General features: G+C 59.4%; 1 protein-coding gene across 2 annotated transcripts; it reads left to right on the top strand.

Annotated features, from left to right (window-relative positions):
- The first annotated feature begins 3,195 nt into the window (after nt 1–3,195).
- Nucleotides 3,196–22,519, top strand: ATP1A3 (ATPase Na+/K+ transporting subunit alpha 3). 2 transcript variants are annotated; one of them, XM_025849720.2, is made up of 23 exons: nt 3,196–3,346; nt 7,637–7,726; nt 7,866–7,925; nt 8,251–8,454; nt 9,653–9,766; nt 9,879–10,013; nt 10,482–10,599; nt 10,739–11,007; nt 12,506–12,704; nt 12,782–12,891; nt 12,974–13,108; nt 15,000–15,192; nt 15,490–15,665; nt 15,754–15,890; nt 16,185–16,335; nt 16,417–16,585; nt 19,097–19,251; nt 19,328–19,451; nt 20,244–20,389; nt 20,777–20,907; nt 21,258–21,359; nt 21,832–21,923; nt 22,102–22,519. In XM_025849720.2, the coding sequence occupies exons 1-23, from the start codon at nt 3,341–3,343 to the stop codon at nt 22,128–22,130; spliced, it is 3,045 nt and encodes a 1,014-aa protein (XP_025705505.1). In that variant the 5' UTR covers nt 3,196–3,340; the 3' UTR covers nt 22,131–22,519. The 2 variants fall into 2 exon arrangements, with proteins under 2 accessions (XP_025705505.1, XP_073746334.1); XM_073890233.1 differs by having other exon boundaries at nt 7,598–7,726.
- Nucleotides 22,520–22,866: the final 347 nt, after the last annotated feature.

Raw genomic sequence — 22,866 nt, 5'->3', positions numbered from 1 at the left:
CGGGGAATTGGGGCTGAGAGAAGCAGAGATCGAGGTGCGACAGAGGCAGCCTAGAGATAGGAAGCCAAAGAAAACTAGATGGAGAGGGGAGGGGGCCGGAGCGCTGAGGAATGCCAGAAAGAGTGGGACCGGGCTGGGAGACGGGAGGCTGGGCCCTCCCCTCGGGCAAGCTGCCGGAACCCAGGAGCTGTCCGTTCAGCACCGGCCTGATGGGGACTGGCGCGCCCTGCCCTGTCTCCCTTGCGGGGCCGGCCTGCCTTCGCGGTGCTTGGGCGGGCCACATCCAGGAGACCCCGCCTGGTACACAGCACCCCCAGTCTCCACCCGGCCCCTTCTGTGTCTCTGGCTCTTGCTGTGTGTGTGCCCCTCGAGGACAGCTGTGGGGGGGCGAGCTTGTCTCAGGGTCTCTGTTGTCCCCACATCTATTGCACAGACTTTAATCAATGTCTCTGCCCTTGGGCCGGACTCTCAGTCTGTTGAGGTGACTAGAATATGATTGCAGACATTTCTGGTCTCTCCAGCTCTCTGTCCCCATACCATGCAGCTGATCTATGAGGTCTCTCCCCATTTCCGGGTCTCCCCACCCCTCCCTGTTTCTGCTCCAAGTATCTCCCTGGTCTTTATCTCTGAGTCTCCCCAGTTTGTCAAATGTGTCTCTCTCTGGCTTTCTATGTCCCTGTGGCTCTCTCTCTCTTTCACCGAGTAATTCTGTTGCTTCCCTCCATCTGTTTTCTCATCTGTCTTTGCTTGTCTCTCTGTCTTTGTCAGTCTGTTTGTATCTGCCTCTACCTGGTTCTGAACTGTGTCCATTTCTCCTCCTGAGTCTCTCCTTATGTCTCTCTCACCAAGCTCCCCTGTCCCCGTCCATCCCTGTGACCTTCCTAAGTCTTCCCTCCTCCCCCCCAACTTCCGCAGAGCCTCGCGCTGGGAGCACGGTGCACAGTCATCAGTCTCTCCAGGCTCATGTTGAGGAGGGAGTGCATAAAGGGGGACATAAGCCTGTATCCGGGGTGTCGTGTGGGGGGTCGAGGTCTCCCCCAGCCAAACTGGAGAACAGGGAGAGAGAGAGCCTAAATCTCCTAGGATCCAAACACCTTTAGGCATCTCCGTCCCCCCAGCCCCCTTGCCCGTGGTCCAGGCCCATCCCTGCCAGAAACAGACAAGGTGTATGGGGGGAGAGAAAATATGTTGACAGATCCTCCCCCCAACACACACACCCCCAGGAAGGGGGCAGAATTGCAGAGGGGATCTGGGGGCCAACCACCTGGGCTAGAAGATGTGGCTCCCCCCCTCCCTTCCCCAGTCTCCATGGAGACAGGCCAGGTCTGCAGGCCCAGCCTCCTTTGCTGCATATTCGGCCTCCCTATTACCATGGCAACAAGGGACAGCAGGGAGGGATGGGTATGGGTCAGAGTACAGGATTGGGCCAAGGCTCTGGGTGCTGGGGAAAGCCAGGGAAGCTGACTGCCTGCCCCCCTTTACTCCCGGGTCCTGTCTCCTTGTCCATGTTTGTCTCTCTTCAGCTTTGAATCTCTGTCTCCTCTCTGTTTATCTTTTGTGTGTGTGTGTGTGTGTCATTCTGGCTTTTAGCCTTTCACATATTTCCCTAATCAGGCCCTTAACCTTCACCACCCACCCCCCATGCGCACCAGGCTCACTCTGTGCCCCTTGCCTGTGTCCCCCCCACGCCTCCACTCCCACAGGTGGGGAGGATACCCACATTCTGAGGAAGCTACAGGGACAGGCTTTCACTTGCCCTCTGCCCTTTCTATAATCCCCAGGGGAAGTCTGAGGTGTTCCTCAGCAAAGAGTGGGGGTGAGAGACTGTGACTGCTCAGGCTTCGATGGGTGGCGGTTGGGGTGTGGTGTGTATGTGGCGGGCCTGGGGTGTGCATGGCATGTGGGTGGGGGCACTGGGGCGTGTTTGCAGGTGCAGCAAAGTGTCTAGCACTGCAATACGTGATGTGAGCAGTGTGGGAAGTGTGGGGGACAGTGTTGTGAGATCTGTTTCTGTGAATTATTGTTCTGTGCGTTAGTGTGCGTGCACCTTTTTGTCTGTCATTCACAATTAGTGACGCTTTGGCAATTGTGCCCTGTGGACTTCTGCTCCCTGGGGAGGAGTGTGTGTGGTTATGTGTGTGCTGTTGTGTGACTGCAGCAGGGACCACAAAGGCTCATGGGGTGTGTGAGGGAGTGTGAGGCCTGTGCGTGTGTGATGGTGCCTAGTGTGAATATGCGTTGGTCTGTGGGTTTACGGGCTGCATGGTTGTGGGTCTCTATGTGAAATGGTACAAGGCCAGGTGCGGTGGAGTGTGTGATGTGCATGTCTGTGATGTAGTGTTCGTAGGGTGTGAGCCAGTCTACACGGCCCTTTATGATAGCAACTGTAATTCTGTTGTGGTGTGTGGGGGGGTGCCTTTTACTTCTACATGTTGGTGAATCTCTGGGGTTATGTGATGGGGTAGTGTAGTATGTGTGTGAGGATCCACGCTGGTGTGTTCTGGAATGTGATGGTAAAACTGTGCTGGTGTGTGATGGGGTGGTGGATGTGTGCGTCCTCCCCACCTCGGCTATCTGGGTGATGCTTGTGTGTGAGTGTGAGGCTGTGATGTGTCCTCTGTGTACCCTCGCAGTTGTGTCTCCCTGTATAACTGCCATTGTGTGGGGGGGCACACTAGTGAGGCGGCTCAAGGCTCATTTCCCCTCTGCAGCACCCCTCCTAACTGTAGCATCTTCCTTGCCTCTTAGGCTCCCTCCAGCTCCCCCTCCTGAACGACACCCCCACAAGGTCTCCAGCCCCCCCACCCGTCCGCTGTGTCCCCCGCCTTATTGTTGGTCTAAGGGGCTTTCCCCCCACCAGGTGTCCACCTCCCCCAGCGCACCCCTCTGCCTCTGGCAACACCCCCACAGTGAGGGGATTTTCGGGGCGCTCTCTCCCTCAGCGCCCCACTGCGAGGGTCTCCAGGTTCCTCATTGCGGGGTCTCCGGGATCCCCCCTTCTGCAGCGCTCCCCCTTCTCGGCCATGCCGCCACTTTGCGGAGGCTGGGGGGCGGGGAGGACAGCTGCAGTACCGGGGGCGGGGCCGCGGGCCGTCCGTCAGGGCGGCGGCGCTCCTGATTGGCCGGCGCCGGCCCCCCCGCGGGCGCGGGCATATGAGGAGGCGGAGGCGGCGGCCGCCGCAGACTCTGTGCGGGAGGGCTGCCGGCAAGACGGACGCGCGGACCGAGGCGCGGGCGCTGCAGAGGCCCTCCAGCCCAAGCCCGCGCCTGAGCCCGCCCTGAGGCCTCTGCCCCCGGCCCCCGCCCCGCCCGCCCGCCCCTCTCCCCCGGAGCCGCCAAGATGGGGGTAGGTGCTCGGGCCGGCCGGGCCGTGCGTGTGTGCGACACTGTGGGTCCAGTGACATCGGGTGTCTGCGGGGGGCGGGGGCTCCGGGACCCCTGCGCTCCGGGGCCACGTCCGCGGGACCCGGCCCGTCCGTCTGGTTGTGCCGCTGGTTGAGCGTGTGCGCGGGGCCGCCTGGGGCCGCGGGGTCTGTGGCGTATGTTGGCGTGTCTTTGTGTGCGGGGTCCGTGGGGGCACCGACCGGCCCTCGGCATCTCTGCCTGCCCTGGTGCGGTTGCACGCTCCATCGTATGTGTGCGTGTGCGCGTGTGTGAGCTCCTGGCTCTGTCAGGTCCTGCCAGCACCGTCTGCCAGGGATCGTGTGGCCCAGGTTGTGTCTGACTGTATGCATTCGTGTCTGGGTGTGTCTGAGAGCTGGCGTTTGTGTCTGGGGGTGTTGAAACCCCTCTGCTTCCCTGGCCGGGTGAGGATAGGTCCAGGCTATGAGATGAACACCAGATGACCTCTCTTTCTCCTTCCAGGCCTGAATTGGTGGGGGTGGGGGTGGGCTCCGCAGTGCGGCGGGTGGCCTGGGACTGTGGTGTGTGTCCATCCCCTAATCTGAGGAAGCTGATATGGGGGGGCGGCTGGGAGAAGCAGGAGAGCCGTGGCAGGGAGACTGAGTGCCTGGCTGAGGGCGCATGTGTGCACATGTCGGGGGTGGGGGGCGGGGGGAGTGTAGGGTGCATGTCTGGCTATGCCCTTGCCTCTGTGTCCGTGTGTCCTTGTCTGTCTGTGAGTCTCTCCCGCAGATGCCGCCTCCTTCCCTGGCTGACCACCCGATCCCCTCTGCAGCCCTGGATTTCTCCCTGCGTGTCTGGGGCGGGGCCGTGGGGGGAGAGTGGGAGATGGAGAGGGGTGGGCTGGGTAGGAGGAAGACAGAGGGTGGGGATGGGAACGGCTAATGGAGAGGGAACATGAGGGATGGGGAGAAAGATGGCGGATGAAGGCTGATGGGCCCAGGGATGGAGGTGGGGGGGTGGGGCTGCAGATCTGTGGCTTGGGGTGGGCGAGGGGGGATGGGGAGAAGAACTGGACGGGAGAGGACTGGGAGAGAAGGGGGGGAGGTGAGAGCCAGTGATGGCCTCCAGGTAAGTGGAATGGAGCGAGGGAGGTGTGGGCCGATTGGAGGGGACTGAGACCTAACGCCCCAGGGAAGGAACAGGGCGCATTAGGAAAAGAAGAGGGGACAGGAGAAGAGAGGCGCTTTAGACGTGGGTTGCAAAAAGAGGGGCAGAACCCTATGGAAAGAGCGAAAGAAATAGGCAGAGACAGAGAGAGATGCTCTGAAAGAGACAGACAGAAAGAGACATAGACGTAGAGACAAAGAGAGACATGGCCAGAGAGACATGCAGAGGCATGGTGAGACAAAGACATGGAGGGACATACAGAGACCAGGAGAGAAACTGAGTCTGCGATTAGGAGACCCAAGGACAGACATTTCCTATCCAGAGACGACCAAAGTCAGCTTGAAGGGTGGGAGGAGGAGGCAGAAAGCAAAAGGGGAGGTGGAGAGAGAGAGATGCTCAGAGATGAAGGCCCCAGACACCCTGAGACGGGGGCCCCGCGAGAGGCTGGCCAAGGTGCAGAAGCTGCGTGAGCTGGCGGGTGTCAGGGGGAGGCGGACAGCAGGAAATGGTGAGGAGACGCAGAGACTGGCTGCAGCGAGACAGGCGTGTCCCCCACCCTCAGAGGTGCTCCCGCCCCGCAGTGCGCCCATCTGGGCCTCCTGCCTTGACTGGGAAAGCCTCGGCTCCCCCTCCAACAGATGGAAGCCCGCCCCCAAGGGAGTCTGGTCATAGCAAGGGCACGCAGGACCCAAGGCTTGCCTGCCAGGGACGGGGCTGTCCCGGCCCCCTCCTCCCTCAGACCCACGGGTCCAGGCCCCCAGCCCCTCCTGCCCCAGACCCAGGAGTCCAGGCCCCCCAACCCTCCTCCCTCAGACCCAGGGGTCCAGGCCCCCCAACCCTCCTCCCTCAGACCCAGGGGTCCAGACCCCCCAACCCTCCTCCCTCAGACCCAGGGGTCCAGGCCCCCAGCCCCTCCTCCCTCAGACCCAGGAGTCCGAGCCCCCAGCCCCCCCTCCCCCGACCCAGGAGTCTAGGCCCCCCCAACCCTTCCTCCCTCAGACCTAGGAGTCCAGGGCCCTCAGTCCCTCCTCCCTTAGACCCAGGAGTCCAAGGCCCCCAGCCCCCTCCTCCTTCAACCCAGGGTTCCAGGCCCCCAGCCCCTCCTCCCTCAGACCCAGGGGTCCAGGCCCTCAGCCCCTCCTCCCTCAGACCAGGGGTCCAGACCCTCAGCCCCTCCTTCCTCCAAGCATCAGCTCCCAGCCTTCCCTAAGGTTTCAGGGGTGGGCTGCTGGTTTTCTCCCCCACTCCTGCCAGGCCCCCATCTCTCTCCTCTCCTGCCTTCCCCCTCATTTCTCTGCCTTGACCCCATGACCTTCTATCTCCACATCTCTCCATCCATGGGGCCACCCCCGTGGGCAGGTAAGACCCCTCCTGGCACAGGGAGTGGAGACGTGCCCTGCCTGTCGTCAGGCCTCCGTGCTTTTGAGTCAGACGCAGTGCTGCTGCAGGGCTGGCCCAGGGCCAAGCCTCCCTCCCACCCTCTGAAACCCTCTCAGAGGGTTTTCCCGGGCCTCCAGGCTGCAGTAACCCCCAGGCTCAGCCCCTGGGTCTGGGGGCCGGCAGCAGGCAGCTCAGCCCGCTACAAGGTCATGAGGGGATTAGCACTGAGCTGCCTGAGCCTGGGATCCCGGCTTGGCCCTGGGCCCGCAGGATCTGTCAGCAGCCCTCTTCCAGCACCTGGCCTCGCCCCACCCCTCCTGCCAGCCTCCGGGGACACCGCCTTCCCCATTTGCCCAAGCCCCCCAGACTGGAACCTCCCTCACCCCCTCACACCACATCCAGTTCAGGCCAGGCCTGGGGCTTGGGTCTGTACCCCAAATCCCAGCCAGCTCCTAGTCTATCCTCCAGAGACCTGACCTTGCCCATCCCCTGTTCAGAGCTGTCTGTGGCTGCCACCAACCCCCGAGAGAGAGGCCAGGGCCCCCAGCTTGTCAGTCAAGACCCTCGGGACTGGCTGTGTGTCCAGCCAGGCCGCCATCCCTGTGCATAGTAGGCTGCCTCCCGGGCTTTTGTCCCAGCTGTGACCAACACCTGCAGTGCCCTTTCCTCTGTCCCCACCAGGCCTGTAGGGTCTCCCGGGATTAGCTGGGTCCTTTGAGAGGCAGAGTCTGAGACACCCACGGGACTGGGGAAAGAGGCCCAGGGAAAGAGCCGGGGAGAGAAGATGGAGAGAGTGACAGAAGTGGGGAGACCTGGAGCTGGAAGGACTGAAATGCTCGGACAGACAGACAGACGGGAAGGTCGCAGAGTAAGACAGCCAGAGACAGACAAGGCTGTCGAAACAGGAGAGGCAGAGAGGGAGAGACGCGCCGAGCATTCTAGAGGAGGACACACACAGCTCGAAAGTTGAAGACAAGAGACTCATGACAGAGAGAGGCAGAGAGCAGGGCAGGGAAAGACACGGGGGCGGAAACGCCGACACTCAGAGACAGTCTGAGATCCCGCGACACATCGACTCTCCCAGAGACTCAGCCAGACGTGGGGAGAGATGGTTCAAGAGATGCACACTCTGTGTGTGTGTGTGTGTGTGTGTGTGTGTGTGTGTGTCTTGTTCCCCAGACGTTGTATGAGACCGAGAGATGTACGGAGCTAGAGATCAGACAGACAGAATTAGAGACACATGCTGAGAGACTCAGAGGCGGAGAGACAGACGGCATAAAGAGACGAAGGAGATAGAGCAGGGAGACAGAGATGGAGAGAGAAAGAGGTAGGAGACAGACAAAAAAGAACAAGACAGAAGGGGACAGAGACCTCGAGGGACAGCTCCAGAGACAGAGAAAGACAGACACAGCAAGAGGCAGGCACAGAAACAGACAGAGAGACAGAAGCACAGACGGACCCGGACAGAGACCCTCGGGGACAGAGACCCAGAGATACCACGGCACCAGAGACGGTGAGGCCAGTCAAAGAGACGAGACCCGCGGGTTCTGAGAGACAACCGCCCAGAGACACGGGGCAGAGACAAGGAGGTGCAGGCGAATGCTGACAGACAGACGGCGGCCCCCAGCCCGGGGCGGAGGCAGGCCAGGGTGAGGGTGGGGCCCGGGAGGCCGGTGTCCCCCTTGTAACCCCTTCTCGCCCGCAGTCTGGGGGCTCTGACAGCTATCGTGTGGCCACCTCGCAGGACAAGAAAGATGACAAGGGCTCGCCCAAGAAGAGCAAGGGCACCAAGGAGCGCAGGGACCTGGATGACCTCAAGAAGGAGGTGGCCATGGTAAGCCCCACCCTTCATGCCCGCGCACCTCCCAGAGCGGAGATGTGGCTGGGGCTGGGCCTCAGGCTCTCAGGTCCTGCCCCAGCCCCCAAAAGGCCTTGGCTCTTACTGCCTCCCCCCCAACACTCTTGTTCCTCAGACAGAGCACAAGATGTCCGTGGAAGAGGTGTGCCGGAAATACAACACGGACTGCGTGCAGGTGCGGCTGGGCCCAAAGGAGGGGGGCCTCCGGGAGGGGGCGCTGGAGGCCTGGACCCCTGGGTCTGAGGGAGGAGGGGCTGGGGGCCTGGACCCCTGGGTCTGAGGGAGGAGGGGCTGGGGGCCTGGACTCCTGGGTCTGAGGGAGGAGGGAGCTGGGGGACCTGGACCCCTGAGTCTGAGGGAGGAGGGAGCTGGGAGTCTGGACTCCTGGGTCTGAGGGAGGAGGGGCTGGGGGCCTGACTCCTGGGTGCCTGGGGTGCTTGTGAAGCACTGGGGTGCCAGGCTGGCTCAGGAGGGTCCTGTGTGAGTCCTGTGTCCCCCAGGGTCTGACCCACAGCAAAGCCCAAGAGATCCTGGCCCGGGATGGGCCCAATGCGCTCACACCACCGCCTACCACCCCAGAATGGGTCAAGTTCTGCCGCCAGCTCTTCGGGGGCTTCTCAATCCTGCTGTGGATTGGAGCCATCCTCTGCTTCCTGGCCTATGGCATCCAGGCGGGCACAGAGGACGACCCCTCGGGCGACAATGTGAGTGCCCTCCACCGTGTCCTGCACCAAGGCCAGGACATTTAGGGACGAAAACCCTGCCCCACTTCTCCTGCACCTTCTGGCTTCTGAAAGCCCACTCGCCAGCTCTGTGTCATCGGACCTGCATAAAAGCAAAGCCAAGTAACTTGTGTGCCATGTGGGGTGTGTGAGCTGAGGCTCCGTCCCAAGGCTTTGTGAGCTCGGTGGCCTTGAGGACAGGCACCACCAGGTGGTCATGGCCTGAAAGGTACCCCCCGCAAAAGTCAGGACTCTGGTGTAGAGAGCCAGACATCCAGCTGCTGATCTGTCAGGACCCATCCCCCAATGCAGGGGACACACAGGGGGACACAGTGTGCGTAAACACAGACCTGCACCCTGACCACGTGGAGATCCTTGCACACGCACATGCACACACATGTAGACTCAACACCGTCACGCCTGCCACAGACTCAGACACAGTCGCCTAGTTCACATAGACAGACACGGACACAGACGTAGACAGACAGACACAGGAACTCAGACATACATAGAGCTGCAAGTCTAGCCTGGGGACAGACAGACAAACCTGCGAGTCAAGCACGGACAGATCGTATTCCCAGACATTAAAACCCAGGGTGCCTGGCTGGCTCAGTCGGAGAAGTGTGCGACTCTTGATCTTGGGGTTGTGAGTTGGAGCCCCACATTGGGTGTAGAGATTACCCAATAAGTAAAACTTAAAAAAAAAATTAAAACCCAAATAGGCAGATAGACATGGAGTCTTAGACCCAGGTAGAGAGAGACAGACAGAGATCCACATACAGAGACTCAAACACAAACAGTCCCATAAATTTAAAGCCAGGCATGCAGACTGTCAGACAGACACACTGACTTAAGCACAGACAGACACGTGGATGGATAATAGCATACACTCAGATTCTCGAACTCAGGCAGAAAGACAGACAGGTGGACACACAAAATCGAGAGATGGGCTGACCTGGAGACTCAAACGCACCCCATGTGCGGAAAGAGGGACCCAAACGTGAACAGGCAGATGGACACATGGACCCTCAAGTAGACACAACCTGGGGTCAGACACATAAATACGACCCCCCCCCCACCCGCTCCTGTTGACTCAGCGTTCCCTTCCCGGATTCCACAAATCTCGGGGTGAGGCTGCTAGGGAGCGGCTCTGAGGTGCGACCCTGTGTCCCCCGCACAGCTGTACCTGGGCATCGTGCTGGCGGCTGTGGTCATCATCACCGGCTGCTTCTCCTACTACCAGGAGGCCAAGAGCTCCAAGATCATGGAGTCCTTCAAGAACATGGTTCCCCAGGTGAGGGGGTTCCCGGAAGGAGTCAGGTGGGAGTAGGCGGTTGGGGGTGAGGTGTGCCATCCAAGCCCAGGTGGAGAGCAGGGGCACTGGCTCTTCTCCACTCGGCCCCCAGCAAGCCCTGGTGATCCGAGAGGGTGAGAAGATGCAGGTGAACGCTGAGGAGGTGGTCGTCGGGGACCTGGTGGAGATCAAGGGTGGAGACCGAGTCCCGGCCGACCTACGAATCATCTCAGCCCATGGTTGCAAGGTGGGACCAGGACCTGGGGCCCAGCTCTGTCCTTCCTGGAGTGGTTCTGGGGTCCAGGCCCTCAGCCTCCTCTTCCTTCAGACTCAGAAGTCCAGGCCTCCAGCCCCCGTCCTTCAGACTCAGGAATCATGTTCCCAGCCCCCTCCTCCTTCAGACCTAAGAGTCCAGGCCCCCAGCCCCCTCCTCCCTCAGACCAGGAGCCCTCGCCCCCAGCCCCACCTCCCCCAGGATCCAGGAGTCCAGGCCCCTGGTCCCCACCCCCAGATGCATCAATACCTTAGACCTTGGCAAGAAGCCTCTGCTTCCCACCTTCAAGAGCCCAACCTTTAGCCCCCCGGCCACCACTCATTCACCCAGGTGTCCAGGCCTCTCCTTATGACCTCCATGGATACAGCCTCAGCCCCAGGTCCTGTGGACAAGTGCTCCCTGACCCCAGGGCTGACCCTCTGTCCCTTCACCCACCCTCAGGTGGACAACTCCTCCCTGACCGGCGAATCAGAACCTCAGACCCGCTCTCCTGACTGCACACACGACAACCCCTTGGAGACTCGGAACATTACCTTCTTTTCTACCAACTGCGTGGAAGGTGCGGCAGGGTGTAGTGGGGGCACCCAGGTTGGGGCAGGGCTGGTCCAGACGGAGGGATGTGCATCTGGGACTCGGGGCCGCCCAAACCCCGCCGAGACCCCATCCCCAGCTCAGCCTACCCCCCTCTGGCCCCCCAGGCACGGCTCGCGGCGTGGTGGTGGCCACGGGTGACCGCACTGTCATGGGCCGCATTGCCACGCTGGCTTCAGGCCTGGAGGTGGGCAAGACGCCCATCGCCATCGAGATCGAGCACTTCATCCAGCTCATCACCGGCGTGGCCGTCTTCCTGGGTGTCTCCTTCTTCATCCTGTCCCTCATTCTCGGATACACCTGGCTCGAGGCTGTCATCTTCCTCATCGGCATCATCGTGGCCAATGTCCCAGAGGGCCTGCTGGCCACCGTCACTGTAAGGCCCGGACCCCCACGTCTGGGGGAGGCGGGGCTGGGGGCCTGACTGCCCTGCTCCTGAGGAGGACAGCTTGCACACTGAGGGCCGAGCCTCCTGGGTCTTGACTGACTGGGTCTGCGGACTCAGAAGGCCTTCTTAACGAAACAAACAAAAATCTTGAGGCACACTGCAAAGCATGAAGGGCTAACAACCTATCACGGTCTTTTTTTTTTTTTCTTTCCTTTTTTTTGGAGAAAGAGGGGGGGGGGGAGGAAGTGAGCAGGGGGAGGGACAGAGGGAGAGGCAGAGAGAGAATCCCAAGCAGACTCCCTGCTCAGCACAGAGCCCGACACAGGGCTCGATCCCACGACCCTGAGATCATGACCTGAGCCAAAATCAAGAGTCGGAGGCTCAACTGACTGAGCCACCAGGCGCCCCGTCAGTCCTATCATTATCTAAGTTAACTTACACAATTAAGAAGTACACCCTCATGAGGCTCCTGGCTGGCTCAGTCAGTGGATTGTGAGAATCTCGATCTCGGGGTTGTGAGTTCGAGCCCCATGTTGGGTGTAGAGATGACTTAAAAATAAAATCTTAAAAAAAAAAAGAATAAATTAAATAATAAATTAAATAATAAAAAAATAAAATAACGCCCCCGCCCTGCCCTGCTGCCCCGCGGTCAGCCCCACCATAGACGTGCATCGTCTACACCGCTCCGGGGCAGGTGTGGGCGTATTCCAGCCTGTGGCTCAGTGCTGACAGTACCTAGACCAGACCATCCCAGGAATTCTCTTCTGCTGCTTGATTCTTTTTACTTAATATCTCCTGCAGCGTTTTCTCCATTAGCATGTGCAAAGCCAGGGTAGGTCAAAGGCTTTTTACAGATGTGGGGTCACTCATATGGAATCCCCGGCTGTGAGTCTGGGCGTGTGCAGGTGGGCGGCACGCAGACTGAGTTCCCCAGAAAGCCCCTCCAGACCTTGTCCGGCTTCTTCCCCCCAACCCAAAGGTAGCCGCTACCCTGGCTTCCAGCAGCATCGCTGTACTGCCTAGCAATGGAATAATTGAGTCCAAACCCTTGTTTCGGGCTCAGTTTTATGCTGGACACGATGTTCTTGAACTTCATCCTTGAAGGTCCAAGAAGCCGGAGCCTGCTCTTTCTCATTGCTGTATATCATTCTACCTTTTTTTTCCTGCGGTTTATTTACCCCTTCTGCTGTTAGTAGACGTTGTTTCTCATTCGGGACGATTATGAAGATTGCTGCTGTGCACAGAGCAGTAGTTGCCTTTGGGGGCGCATCCGAGCCCACTTTTGTTGGTCCGTGCCATGGGATGGAGTTGCCGGACAGCAACACTCTTCTGTGTGTGCGTCTGTCGTGTTGCTGCTTGGTGTTTGGGGGCAGCGCTCTTTCCTTGTACGGGCCACCCAGGGTGGGTCGCGGGCGCTCGCATTGCTGGTGCAAGCCTGCCGCCCGGCTGTCCCTGTGACTGGCCCGCCCCCGCTGCGCCCCCCCAGGTGTGTCTCACGCTGACGGCCAAGCGCATGGCACGGAAGAACTGCTTGGTGAAAAACCTGGAGGCTGTCGAGACCCTGGGCTCCACATCCACCATTTGCTCGGACAAGACAGGGACCCTCACCCAGAACCGCATGACGGTCGCCCACATGTGGTTTGACAACCAGATCCACGAGGCCGACACCACAGAGGACCAGTCAGGTGAGGGTGGGGCCCCGGCGGGGACCGAGGGGGTCTGGCCCTGAGGCGCTGTGACAGGGGACACGTGCCTCCTTCAGGCACCTCGTTTGACAAGAGCTCACACACCTGGGTGGCCCTGTCCCACATTGCTGGACTCTGCAACCGCGCCGTCTTCAAGGGAGGTCAGGACAACATCCCTGTGCTCAAGGTGGGTCCGGCTGCCCCCCTCGCCTTGGCCCTGCCCATGGCCACCGCCACTGTTCTGCTCTGACGGCCCTCTGTACCCCCAGAGGGATGTGGCTGGGGATGCCTCTGAGTCCGCCCTGCTCAAGTGCATCGAACTGTCGTCTGGTTCTGTGAAGCTGATGCGCGAACGTAACAAGAAAGTGGCTGAGATTCCCTTCAATTCCACCAACAAATACCAGGTACTCCCAGGCTGTCTAGGAGAGCTAGCCTGGCCCTCAGTGTCTCGGTCGTGCCTGTAAGCGGTCACCTCTGCCCCACTGCCCCCCTTGCTTTGGACAAGTTACTAACCTTCCAGAGCCTTGGTTTCACCATCTGTGAAATGGGAATGATAGTGTCCACCTGGTTAGGTGAGGAACAGGCTGACCCAGGGAGTGAGAGCAAGGTCTCTCCCAGAGTGGGAGGCAGAGGAATAAAGATCTTCTTATAGCAGAGAGCGGGGACCCGCCGGAGAGCGGCAAACGGCAAATATTCCACAAATATTTGCTTGAGCAGCCACCGCATGTCAGGAGCATGTTTTAGGTGCTGGGGTACCTTTGGCAGTGAGTGAAACAGTGGACATGGAACTGACAGTCTAGTGCTAGAAGACAGATGGTGACAAAAGCATGAAGAAGTACAGAATATGCTGGCTGCAGGTGTCTGGGGCAAGAGTGTTCTAGGCAGTGGGCATAAGCATGTGCAAAGGCCCTGAGGCAGGAGGGTACTGATGTGTCTGAACAACAGCCAGGCAGCCAGGATGGTGGAGAAGGGAGCCAGGGAGTGTGCTGGAGGTAAGGGCACTGGGTACCTGGCCAGGTCCCCTTGGGCTCATGGGCCGTGGAGAAGACTCAGGTGTGGACTTTTAAGAGGGACACGAGCCACAGGAGGGCTCTGTGTGGAGGAGAGATGGGACCTGACTCATGTTTTTAAAAAGAGTTTCACTGAGATATAATTCATATATCATAGATCACCCACATAAAGTGCGTAATTCAGCATTTTGGTATATTCACAGATACGTGCAATCAGCTCCACAATTATGGAACATTCCATCACGTCAAAAAGAAGCCTCACACTCCTTAGCTATTTTCCCCCTCCTCCCCCATCTCGTCTGATTCCTAAGCAACCACTCATCTACGTTCTTGTCTGGCCTATTGAGTTGGCCTATTCTGGACATTTCGTATAAATGGAATCCTACGATAACGTGGTGTTTTGTGACTGGCGTGTTTCACTTCGTGTGATGTTCTCAAGGTCCGTTCACGCACGTTGTAGTGTGTGTTGGTACTCCGGACCTCTCTGTGGCTGGGTAATGTTGCGTTGTCTGCATAGTCCACAGTTTGTTGATCCCTTCATCTGCTGATGGACATTGGAGTCATTCGCCCCTTCGGGCTACTGTGTGTGATGCTGCTGGGAACTTCACACACACGTTTCCGTGTGGACACACTTTGTGTGTCTCGGGTGTGTGTGTCCCTGGGAATGGCTGGCTCATATAGTAACTCTACTTGTAGCCTTTTGGGGGGCTGTCAGACTATTTGCCAAAGTGGCTGCCCCGTTTTCCACTGACTCACGTTTCTTAAAGGATCCTCCTGGCTGCCGTGGGGAGGAAGTATTATGGGCTGGGGAGGGCAGACACAGAGACTCAGTGTGATATTCCCTATGAGAGATGGGGGTGGCCAGACGGGGAGGGCAGGGGGCAGGTAAGAAGAGGTCAGAATCTGGGTGTATTGGAGAGGTGAGCTGAGCAGATTTGGTGATAGGTCAGATGTGGGATGAGAGGAATCTGGGTAAGGCAGGGAGAGGGCCATGTATCCTAAGGATGTCTGTGACTTTTGTGAGCGAGCCCCATGGGCAGAAACATCTGTGAGATGGAGAGACAGAAATGGGCAGGGGTGAGCCGGGATCTCTGGGAGAGACTTTGGGAACCAGATGGAGATCTCTTGGGTAGAGTGTTTAGGGCAGAGAGTTTTGCATTCTGGGGGAGCCCCAGCTGTGGTCTGTCCTGGCTCCCATGGCTCTGGGTGGAGGGTGGGGGCCGTCCCCTCCCCCAGCTGGGTCCCGCCGAGGCTCAGGCATGCCCGCCCCCCGCGCTCTCCACAGCTCTCCATCCACGAGACTGAGGACCCCAACGACAACCGGTACCTACTGGTGATGAAGGGCGCCCCCGAGCGCATCCTGGACCGCTGCTCCACCATCCTGCTGCAGGGCAAGGAGCAGCCCCTGGACGAGGAGATGAAAGAGGCCTTCCAGAACGCCTACCTGGAGCTCGGCGGCCTGGGCGAGCGTGTGCTGGGTGCGCACCTCGGGTGGGGCTGACTTGGTGGGGGAGCCCTTGAGGGTATAGAGGTGTGTGAGGCTGTCCAGAGCCTGGCTCAGAATAGGCCCTCCCAGAATGCGTCATGAATGAATGAATGAGCGAGTGTGTGTATGAACAAGAGGGGAAGGCATCTTTAGGGGATGAATGTTGACAGACTATGCCCCCGGCTGGGGCTGCCCTGACTGCAGGGACCCTGGCGGCCAAGAGCTGTGGGCGGGGAGGGTGGCCGTCCGAGGCTGGAGCCCTCATGCCCTCACCCCATCCTGCCATCAGGTTTCTGCCATTACTACCTGCCCGAGGAGCAGTTCCCCAAGGGCTTTGCCTTCGACTGCGACGACGTGAACTTTACCACGGACAACCTCTGCTTCGTCGGCCTCATGTCCATGATCGACCCACCCCGGGCGGCCGTCCCCGACGCGGTGGGCAAGTGCCGCAGCGCCGGCATCAAGGTGTGGCCTGGGGCAGCCAGGGAGGAGGAGGCGGGGCCCCCCGGGGGGCCAGCGGTGAGGCTGGACCATCCCTGAACAATGCCCGCAGGTCATCATGGTCACGGGTGATCACCCCATCACGGCAAAGGCCATTGCCAAGGGCGTGGGCATCATCTCTGAGGGCAACGAGACGGTGGAGGACATTGCTGCCCGGCTCAACATTCCCGTCAGCCAGGTCAACCCCCGGTGAGGCCCGCCCCCGCCCCCCCCCAGCCCTCCAGGATGGCCTGTCCCCCTTCCTTCTGGCTCTCGGCACCTGGCTCCCGCGCCCCCTCCACGTGTGAGCACCGGCAGCGTGGGGCAGGGCTGCCTCTGATCTTCCCTGCTCACGAGCTGTGTGACCCTGGGCAAGTCACTTACACCTCCTGAGCCTCGGTTTCAGAGCCCGGTCCTCCTGCCTCTCCTGTTTGTGGGCTCGGCCTGCCTGGCCGTCTGTCCGTGAATCCCCACGCACACTGACCAGCCCTCTGCTCTTCCCAGGGATGCCAAGGCCTGCGTGATCCATGGCACCGATCTCAAGGACTTCACCTCGGAGCAAATCGATGAGATCCTGCAGAACCACACGGAGATTGTCTTCGCCCGCACGTCCCCCCAGCAGAAGCTCATTATTGTGGAAGGCTGCCAGAGACAGGTGCACTTGGGCTGAGGCCGCCTCGGAGGAGGGGGCTGGGGCCAGGCCTCTGGGCGTCACCCTCACCCCCTCTCCCTGCAGGGAGCCATCGTGGCTGTGACCGGGGATGGTGTGAACGACTCCCCCGCCCTGAAAAAGGCTGACATCGGTGTGGCCATGGGCATTGCCGGCTCAGACGTGTCCAAGCAGGCAGCGGACATGATTCTGCTGGACGACAACTTTGCCTCTATTGTCACGGGTGTGGAGGAGGGTGAGTTGGCCAGGGAGGCCCTGGAGACTGGGGTTCCTGCCGGACGCCCCGAGAAAGGCAAGAGGAACCGGCCAGGGCTGTGGCGGAATGCACGGTAGGGAGACACCAGAATCCTTCCGAGCCCCAGTGGAGCCTGCAGCTTGTCCTCTGCCCAGTGGGATTGGTGGCTCCCTGGGGGCAGGGCTGAGCTGACTCACTTCTGGGGCCCAGTCTGGCAGGCGAGGCAGACGTAGAAGCATTTTTAAAATGCCTGTAAGTGCAACCATGGGGAATCTGAGGGTCCTTTCGGGAGCCCTGTGGAGGCCCCTCACCCAGCCTGGGGTCAGGGGGGCAAAGGAAGCTTCTAGAGTGGATAGGAATCACTATGCGGAGTCCCAAGGGCCGAGTCGGAACGTACAAGTACAGGGGTACCAGGGAAGGGAGCTGCGGGCGGAGGAACAGAGCGTGCACAGGCAAGGTGTGTGTGAGGGAGCCCGTGTGTGGGGCCGGACCTGGTGTCTGGGGCCGGGGACACCGAGTCCAGACTGCGGAGCCGATGGGCACCGCCGCCTCCTGACGGGCCTTGATGTGACCACAGTTGGAGCTTGTTCACATTTAATTTTATTCTGATCATCAAAGCAATTCCCGATAATTATAGGAAATGTAGACAAGCATTAAGAAGAAAATTGGAATCACACATAACCTCACCATCCAGAAGTAATCACTATTCATGCTGTGGTGCATTTTCCTCCAGTTTCTCTCTCCCAGTTGAAATGTCCCCAGGGTAAAAAAATAATGCATGATAAAAGAGAGCCTTAAGTGACAAATTAAATGCTCTTATCCCTTGCCTCCTTGTCCCAGAAGACATCGTGGTTAATCCTTTCTTCTTCCCCAAGACATCTATGTGTATGCAGTGCACACTCTTATGGATGCATCGGTCACACCTTCCAGACATGTACTGGGCTGCTACCTTGTGTCTCTTGCTTGGTGCTGGAGAGACAGCTGTGAGCAGAGCAGACAGGGTCCCTTCCCCCCAGCAGCTGGGAGGGGCAGCTTTAGACAAGTTAACAAATGAATCCTCACAGAACATAGTTGTAAATTGTGGCAAGTGCTGAGAAGCCAACAAGTGGGGTGCATGATAGATAATAACCATGGTCCTACCCAGATAAGGGTGGGCAAGGCAGGCCTCTTGGAGGTGGGGAAAAAAAAAAAACCCCACAAAGTTTAACTTCCAGTAGGGGAAATTCTAGATATACTGCAGAGCAAAGAGCACAGTGGACCCCCACGTCCCCATGCCCCAGCTCCATCACCGCTCATGGCCCATCTTGTTTCGTCTCGACACACACACTGGATTATGTTGAAGCACATTTCAATCATCATTTCCTCCATGAATACTTTAGGAAGAGAGTTTAGTTTGTGAAAAGCAGAGGATGCCCTGCAGGAATAGGAAAGAGTGGGTCTTACGTTTACACAAAGGTGATCAGACCATTCGTACCACTGTGCAGCCTGCCTTTCTGTTCCACATGAATGACATTATCTTGTTGCTCATGCCTCTCAGCGCACCCGGGAGGGTGGGAGGCGGTGCTGGCTGGGTTAATCTTTAGCTTCTTTTTTTTTTTTTTTTTTAAGATTTTCTTTATTTATTTGAGAGAGAGAGAGTACAAGAGGGGGGAGGGTCAGAGGGAGAAGCAGGCTCCCCACCAAGCAGGGAGCCCGATGTGGGGCTTGATCCCTGGACTCCAGGATCATGACCTGACACTTAACTGACTGAGCCATCCAGGTGCCCCTAGCTTCTTTTTACTCCATACATACTGGGCTGATTGAGTTCGTATTGAGATATGACATGCGTACAGTAAGCTGGGCAGCTTGATGGATTTTTACACTTGTACACCCATGTAACCACCAAACCCCAACCAAGAGAAAGGACATTTCCAGCCCCATTAGGGTTTTGTCAGGTTCCCTCCGGCCCATACCTCCCTCCCCAGAAACAAACTGTATCCTGACTTTTAACACCAGACAATAGTTTGGAACCTCATCTAAATGGAGTCATGCGATATGAGTGCTTTTGTGTCTGGCTTTTTTCACTCGACATGACATCTGTGAAATTCATCCGTGGAGTTGGGCGTGTCAGTAGCTCATTCCTTTTTCTTGCTGAGTGGTATTCTGTTGTATGGAAGGACCATAGTTCATTTATCCACTTCCATGCTGATGGGCATTGGGGTCGATGCTGGGTTTTGGCGATGGGGGCTAACGCTATGGTGAACCTTCTTGTACTTGCTTTTTGGTGGACATAAACACTTCCAGGAGTAGGATTACTGGGTCAATAGAGTAGGGGGGTGTTTAATACAAACTGCCAAACAGTCTTCCCAAGTGGCTATATTCCAAGAACGTTTGAACAGGGTGCCATGGTTGAATGTTTGCCCGGGAAGGTGGTCAGGTGGGAGGGTGGATTGGAAAGGACTCGGGGACTGAGCAGGGAAGGGGTGGGGGCCAGGGTGCCCGGGACGGGATCTGAGCCTGCCCCTGCCTCAGGCCGCCTGATCTTTGACAACCTGAAGAAGTCCATTGCCTACACCCTGACCAGCAACATCCCTGAGATCACACCCTTCTTGCTGTTTATCATGGCCAACATCCCACTGCCTCTGGGCACCATCACCATCCTCTGTATCGACCTGGGCACTGACATGGTGAGCCCCAGCCACCCTCTGGGGCCTGGGAGGGGAGGGTCCCCCACTTCCTGCTCACATGGTCTCTCCTGCCCAGGTCCCTGCCATCTCATTGGCATACGAGGCTGCAGAGAGTGACATCATGAAGAGACAGCCCAGGAACCCACGTACTGACAAGCTGGTCAATGAGAGGCTCATCAGCATGGCCTATGGGCAGATTGGTGAGGACAGGGGGACCCCACCTGGTTTATGGCTGGATGCGCAGTGCCTGCCCCATAGTGGGCACTCTGGAACCTTGTGTTGGATGAGTGGGGTGAAAGCAGGATTTGGTGCTGGAGGTTTGGGAGGAGTGACTTGCAGATGAGTAGTGCTCCCCAAGGCAGGGCCAGAACAGGTGGAGGACGGGCCTGGGGGTGCATCTGGGGAGCACATGGGACACTGAGTGGCAGATCAGGGTTGGCGCCCGGCTGGCCACTGCAGAGCCCCCTGCTCAATCCCCCTCCATGGTGGGCAAGACAACATCAGCCCGTGAGCGCTCTGAGGGCAGGAGTGACCCCCATCCCTTGCCACCTCCTCCTCACCCTGATGCTGGGGGTGCCATGTGCAGAGCCTTGGAGGTGCTGAGCTCCCCATTGCTGGGAGTGTCCCAGAAAGCAGAGGCTTCAGTGGTGGTCGTCAGAGGCCCGGGGAGATCATCCCTGCATCGGAGAGCCTGTCAGACCAAAACCTTGGGGGGGGGCAGGGTTTTATTTAGGTGGCCTGTGTCGGGTGGGAGAGAGCCTCCAGGTGAGTCCCTTCCCAGAGGCTCCTGCCCCAGGTGGCCCATGGCAGGCGCTCACCACCAGGTGGCGCTCTCAGGTGGCCAGCCGGGAGCCCAGCCTCAGAGGATGCTCCGCAGTTCTGAGGTGCCCCCCCGCTGCCACATCCCAGTGGGAGTCTCACAGGGCCTCCCAGGTGCACTGGGCTGGCTGCTGCCCCGACCTGAGCCTCTCCTCATCTCCTCCCCGCTCCAGGAATGATCCAGGCTCTCGGCGGCTTCTTTTCCTACTTCGTGATCCTGGCAGAAAATGGCTTCTTGCCCAGCAACCTGGTGGGCATCCGGCTGAACTGGGACGACCGCACCGTCAATGACCTGGAGGACAGTTACGGGCAGCAGTGGGTGAGTGGGTGGGCCCTGCAGCACTGAGGGGGGCGGTCCCAGTCAGCACCTCTGCCCACAGCAGGCAGGAGCTCCCGTCTGCTGTCCCAGCCATGGGGGGCTGCTTCCTAGGACGGCCCCTCTGCCCCGGAAGCAGCATCGAGACCCCTGCCCGGGGCTTGGGCCTCCTGGCGCTCTTGGCCCAGCCCGCCGAAGTGCTCGTGACCTCTGGCCATGCTCTGCCCCACCAGCCACAGAGGGGAGGCCTCATCGGGACAGAGCCCCCGCCTGCCCTGGGGCCGGTACAGGGGGCGCAGCTGGGGGATGGGGGGGCATGTGAGTCCCGGGCTGGGGCTGGGCTGCGGGCACGCTGGCTGCCACCCCGCATGCTTGTCATCGCTCCTGCAGACGTACGAGCAGAGGAAAGTGGTGGAGTTCACGTGCCACACGGCCTTCTTTGTGAGCATTGTGGTCGTCCAGTGGGCCGACTTGATCATCTGCAAGACCCGGAGGAACTCGGTCTTCCAGCAGGGCATGAAGTGAGGGCCGGTGGCGCGGGGCTCCGTTCCGTCCCATCCGCGTGTCTGTCTTTGCCCCCGAGTGATTCCCTCTCGAGTGGTCGCATCTATCGTGGATTCTCTCCGCCTGTCCCTCCGTGTGTGTTGGGGCGAGGGTGCCACTTGGGGTCCCCCTTCCACGCCTGTCGGCGTGTTGCTGTCTCTGTCAGTCTGCCTTTCTTCTTCTCTTGCCATCTTCCTGTCTCCCTGTTCGTCGCTCTGTCCATGTGACCCCGGGGCTGTCTGTCTCCGTCCACCTCTGGCTGTGCCTGACCCTGGGGGGCTGGGGGCCGGGTCAGGTCCTCTGAGTCCAGCCTTGCCTGTGCCTCCAGGAACAAGATCCTGATCTTCGGGCTATTTGAGGAGACGGCGCTCGCCGCCTTCCTGTCCTACTGCCCTGGGATGGACGTGGCCCTCCGCATGTACCCGCTCAAGTGAGTGCCCCTCGCCCTCCCCGCTGCCTGCCCCAGGATCCTCCGAGGAGCCTTCCCTGTGGGACATGCTCACAGACCCCACGGGGATCTCAAGCCCCACCTCTCCCGCTGTCTCTTTGGGGACCCCCCCCATCACAGTCCCTGTTTTTTTTTTTTTTTCTCAAAGATTTAATTATCTTTAAGTAACCTCTGCACCCAGTGTGGGGCTCAAACTCACAACCCTGAGATCCAGAGCCTCCCGCTCCACCGACTGAGCCGGCCAGGCGCCCCACGGTCTCTGTTCTGATGCCACTGAGCCCTCCCCCGTGGACATCTTCACAGGGGGGCACTCGGCGGGCCCCAGCCCGCAGCCCCGGGCCAGAGGGCAAGGGAGAATCCCCCCCAGGGTGGCCCTCCTGTTCTCCGGACTCAGCCTCTGTGTCCCCCCGGGACGACCCCTCACCAACGCCCTCCCGCTCTCCCGTCTCTGCAGGCCCAGCTGGTGGTTCTGTGCCTTCCCCTACAGTTTCCTCATCTTCGTCTACGACGAGATCCGCAAACTCATCCTGCGCAGGAACCCGGGGGGTGAGGGGGCTCACCGGGTGGAGGGCAAGGCTGGGGGGGGGGGGGCGGGGGGGGGGGGGGGGGGGGTGGAGCACTGTGCTGACCTCTCTGTCTCCCCCACGTCCCCCCCTCCTCGCTGTCTCTGTCTCTGTCCTGTGCCCTTCTCCATGTCTCTCTCTCTCTCTTTCTTTGTCTCCAGGTTGGGTGGAGAAGGAAACCTACTACTGACCTCACCCCCCCACATCGCCCGTCTCTTCCCTGCCCCTCAAGCCCAGGACAGCCCCCACCAGTCCTCCCATTTTGTATTCTGGGGGATCCTTCTCTCCCCGTGGCCCCACCTTGGCCCCTACCCTCTCAATTTATCTCCTGCCTCCCCCGCTCCCCACTCTGGCTGGCTTCTCTCTCCCCCCCCCCCCGGCCCCCCTCTCCCCCTCTCTCTTTTCTGTGTCACTGTTCCTCTCCCTCTCCTCACCCCTTTCTCCCTGCGCTCTCTGCACCCCTCCCTGGGCTCTTTTTTACTCCCCCCCCCCCCCCCCCCCGGCTGATGCCATCTCTGGTTCTGGACAATTATCAAATATATCAGTGGGGAGAGAGAAGCACGTGTGTGTGTGTTGTGCTTGCTTTCTGGCCCCGGGGGTGGGGGCGGGTGGCGTCCCGGGTGCTGGCACCCGTGGCAGGGTGAGCCACATAACCCCAGGAGCCATGGAATCGCAGAGTCACCGAGTCATGGGGTTTTAGACCCAACCGAGGTTACAGCGAGAGCAGCTTCAAATAAGCAGGCAGGGGGATTATGGAGTCAGAACAGGGGAGAGCAGGGGGGTCAGACTGAGAATCCTCTCCTATCGGAGGAGGAAGGGGAAAGGGGTGACAATGACAATGGTGATGATGGTGATTCACGGAGTGCCCACTCTGTGCTCTGCCCTCTCGTGCCTCAGCTCATTCATTCCTTACAAGGTGTGAGGCA

This window comes from Callorhinus ursinus, unplaced genomic scaffold (assembly GCF_003265705.2).
Source record: "Callorhinus ursinus isolate GAN/ISIS: 27379988/994484 unplaced genomic scaffold, GSC_fseal_2.0 scaffold134, whole genome shotgun sequence".
In the NCBI taxonomy this organism is placed as follows: Eukaryota; Metazoa; Chordata; class Mammalia; order Carnivora; family Otariidae; genus Callorhinus; species Callorhinus ursinus.
This window is presented reverse-complemented; position numbering and strand designations above follow the sequence as displayed.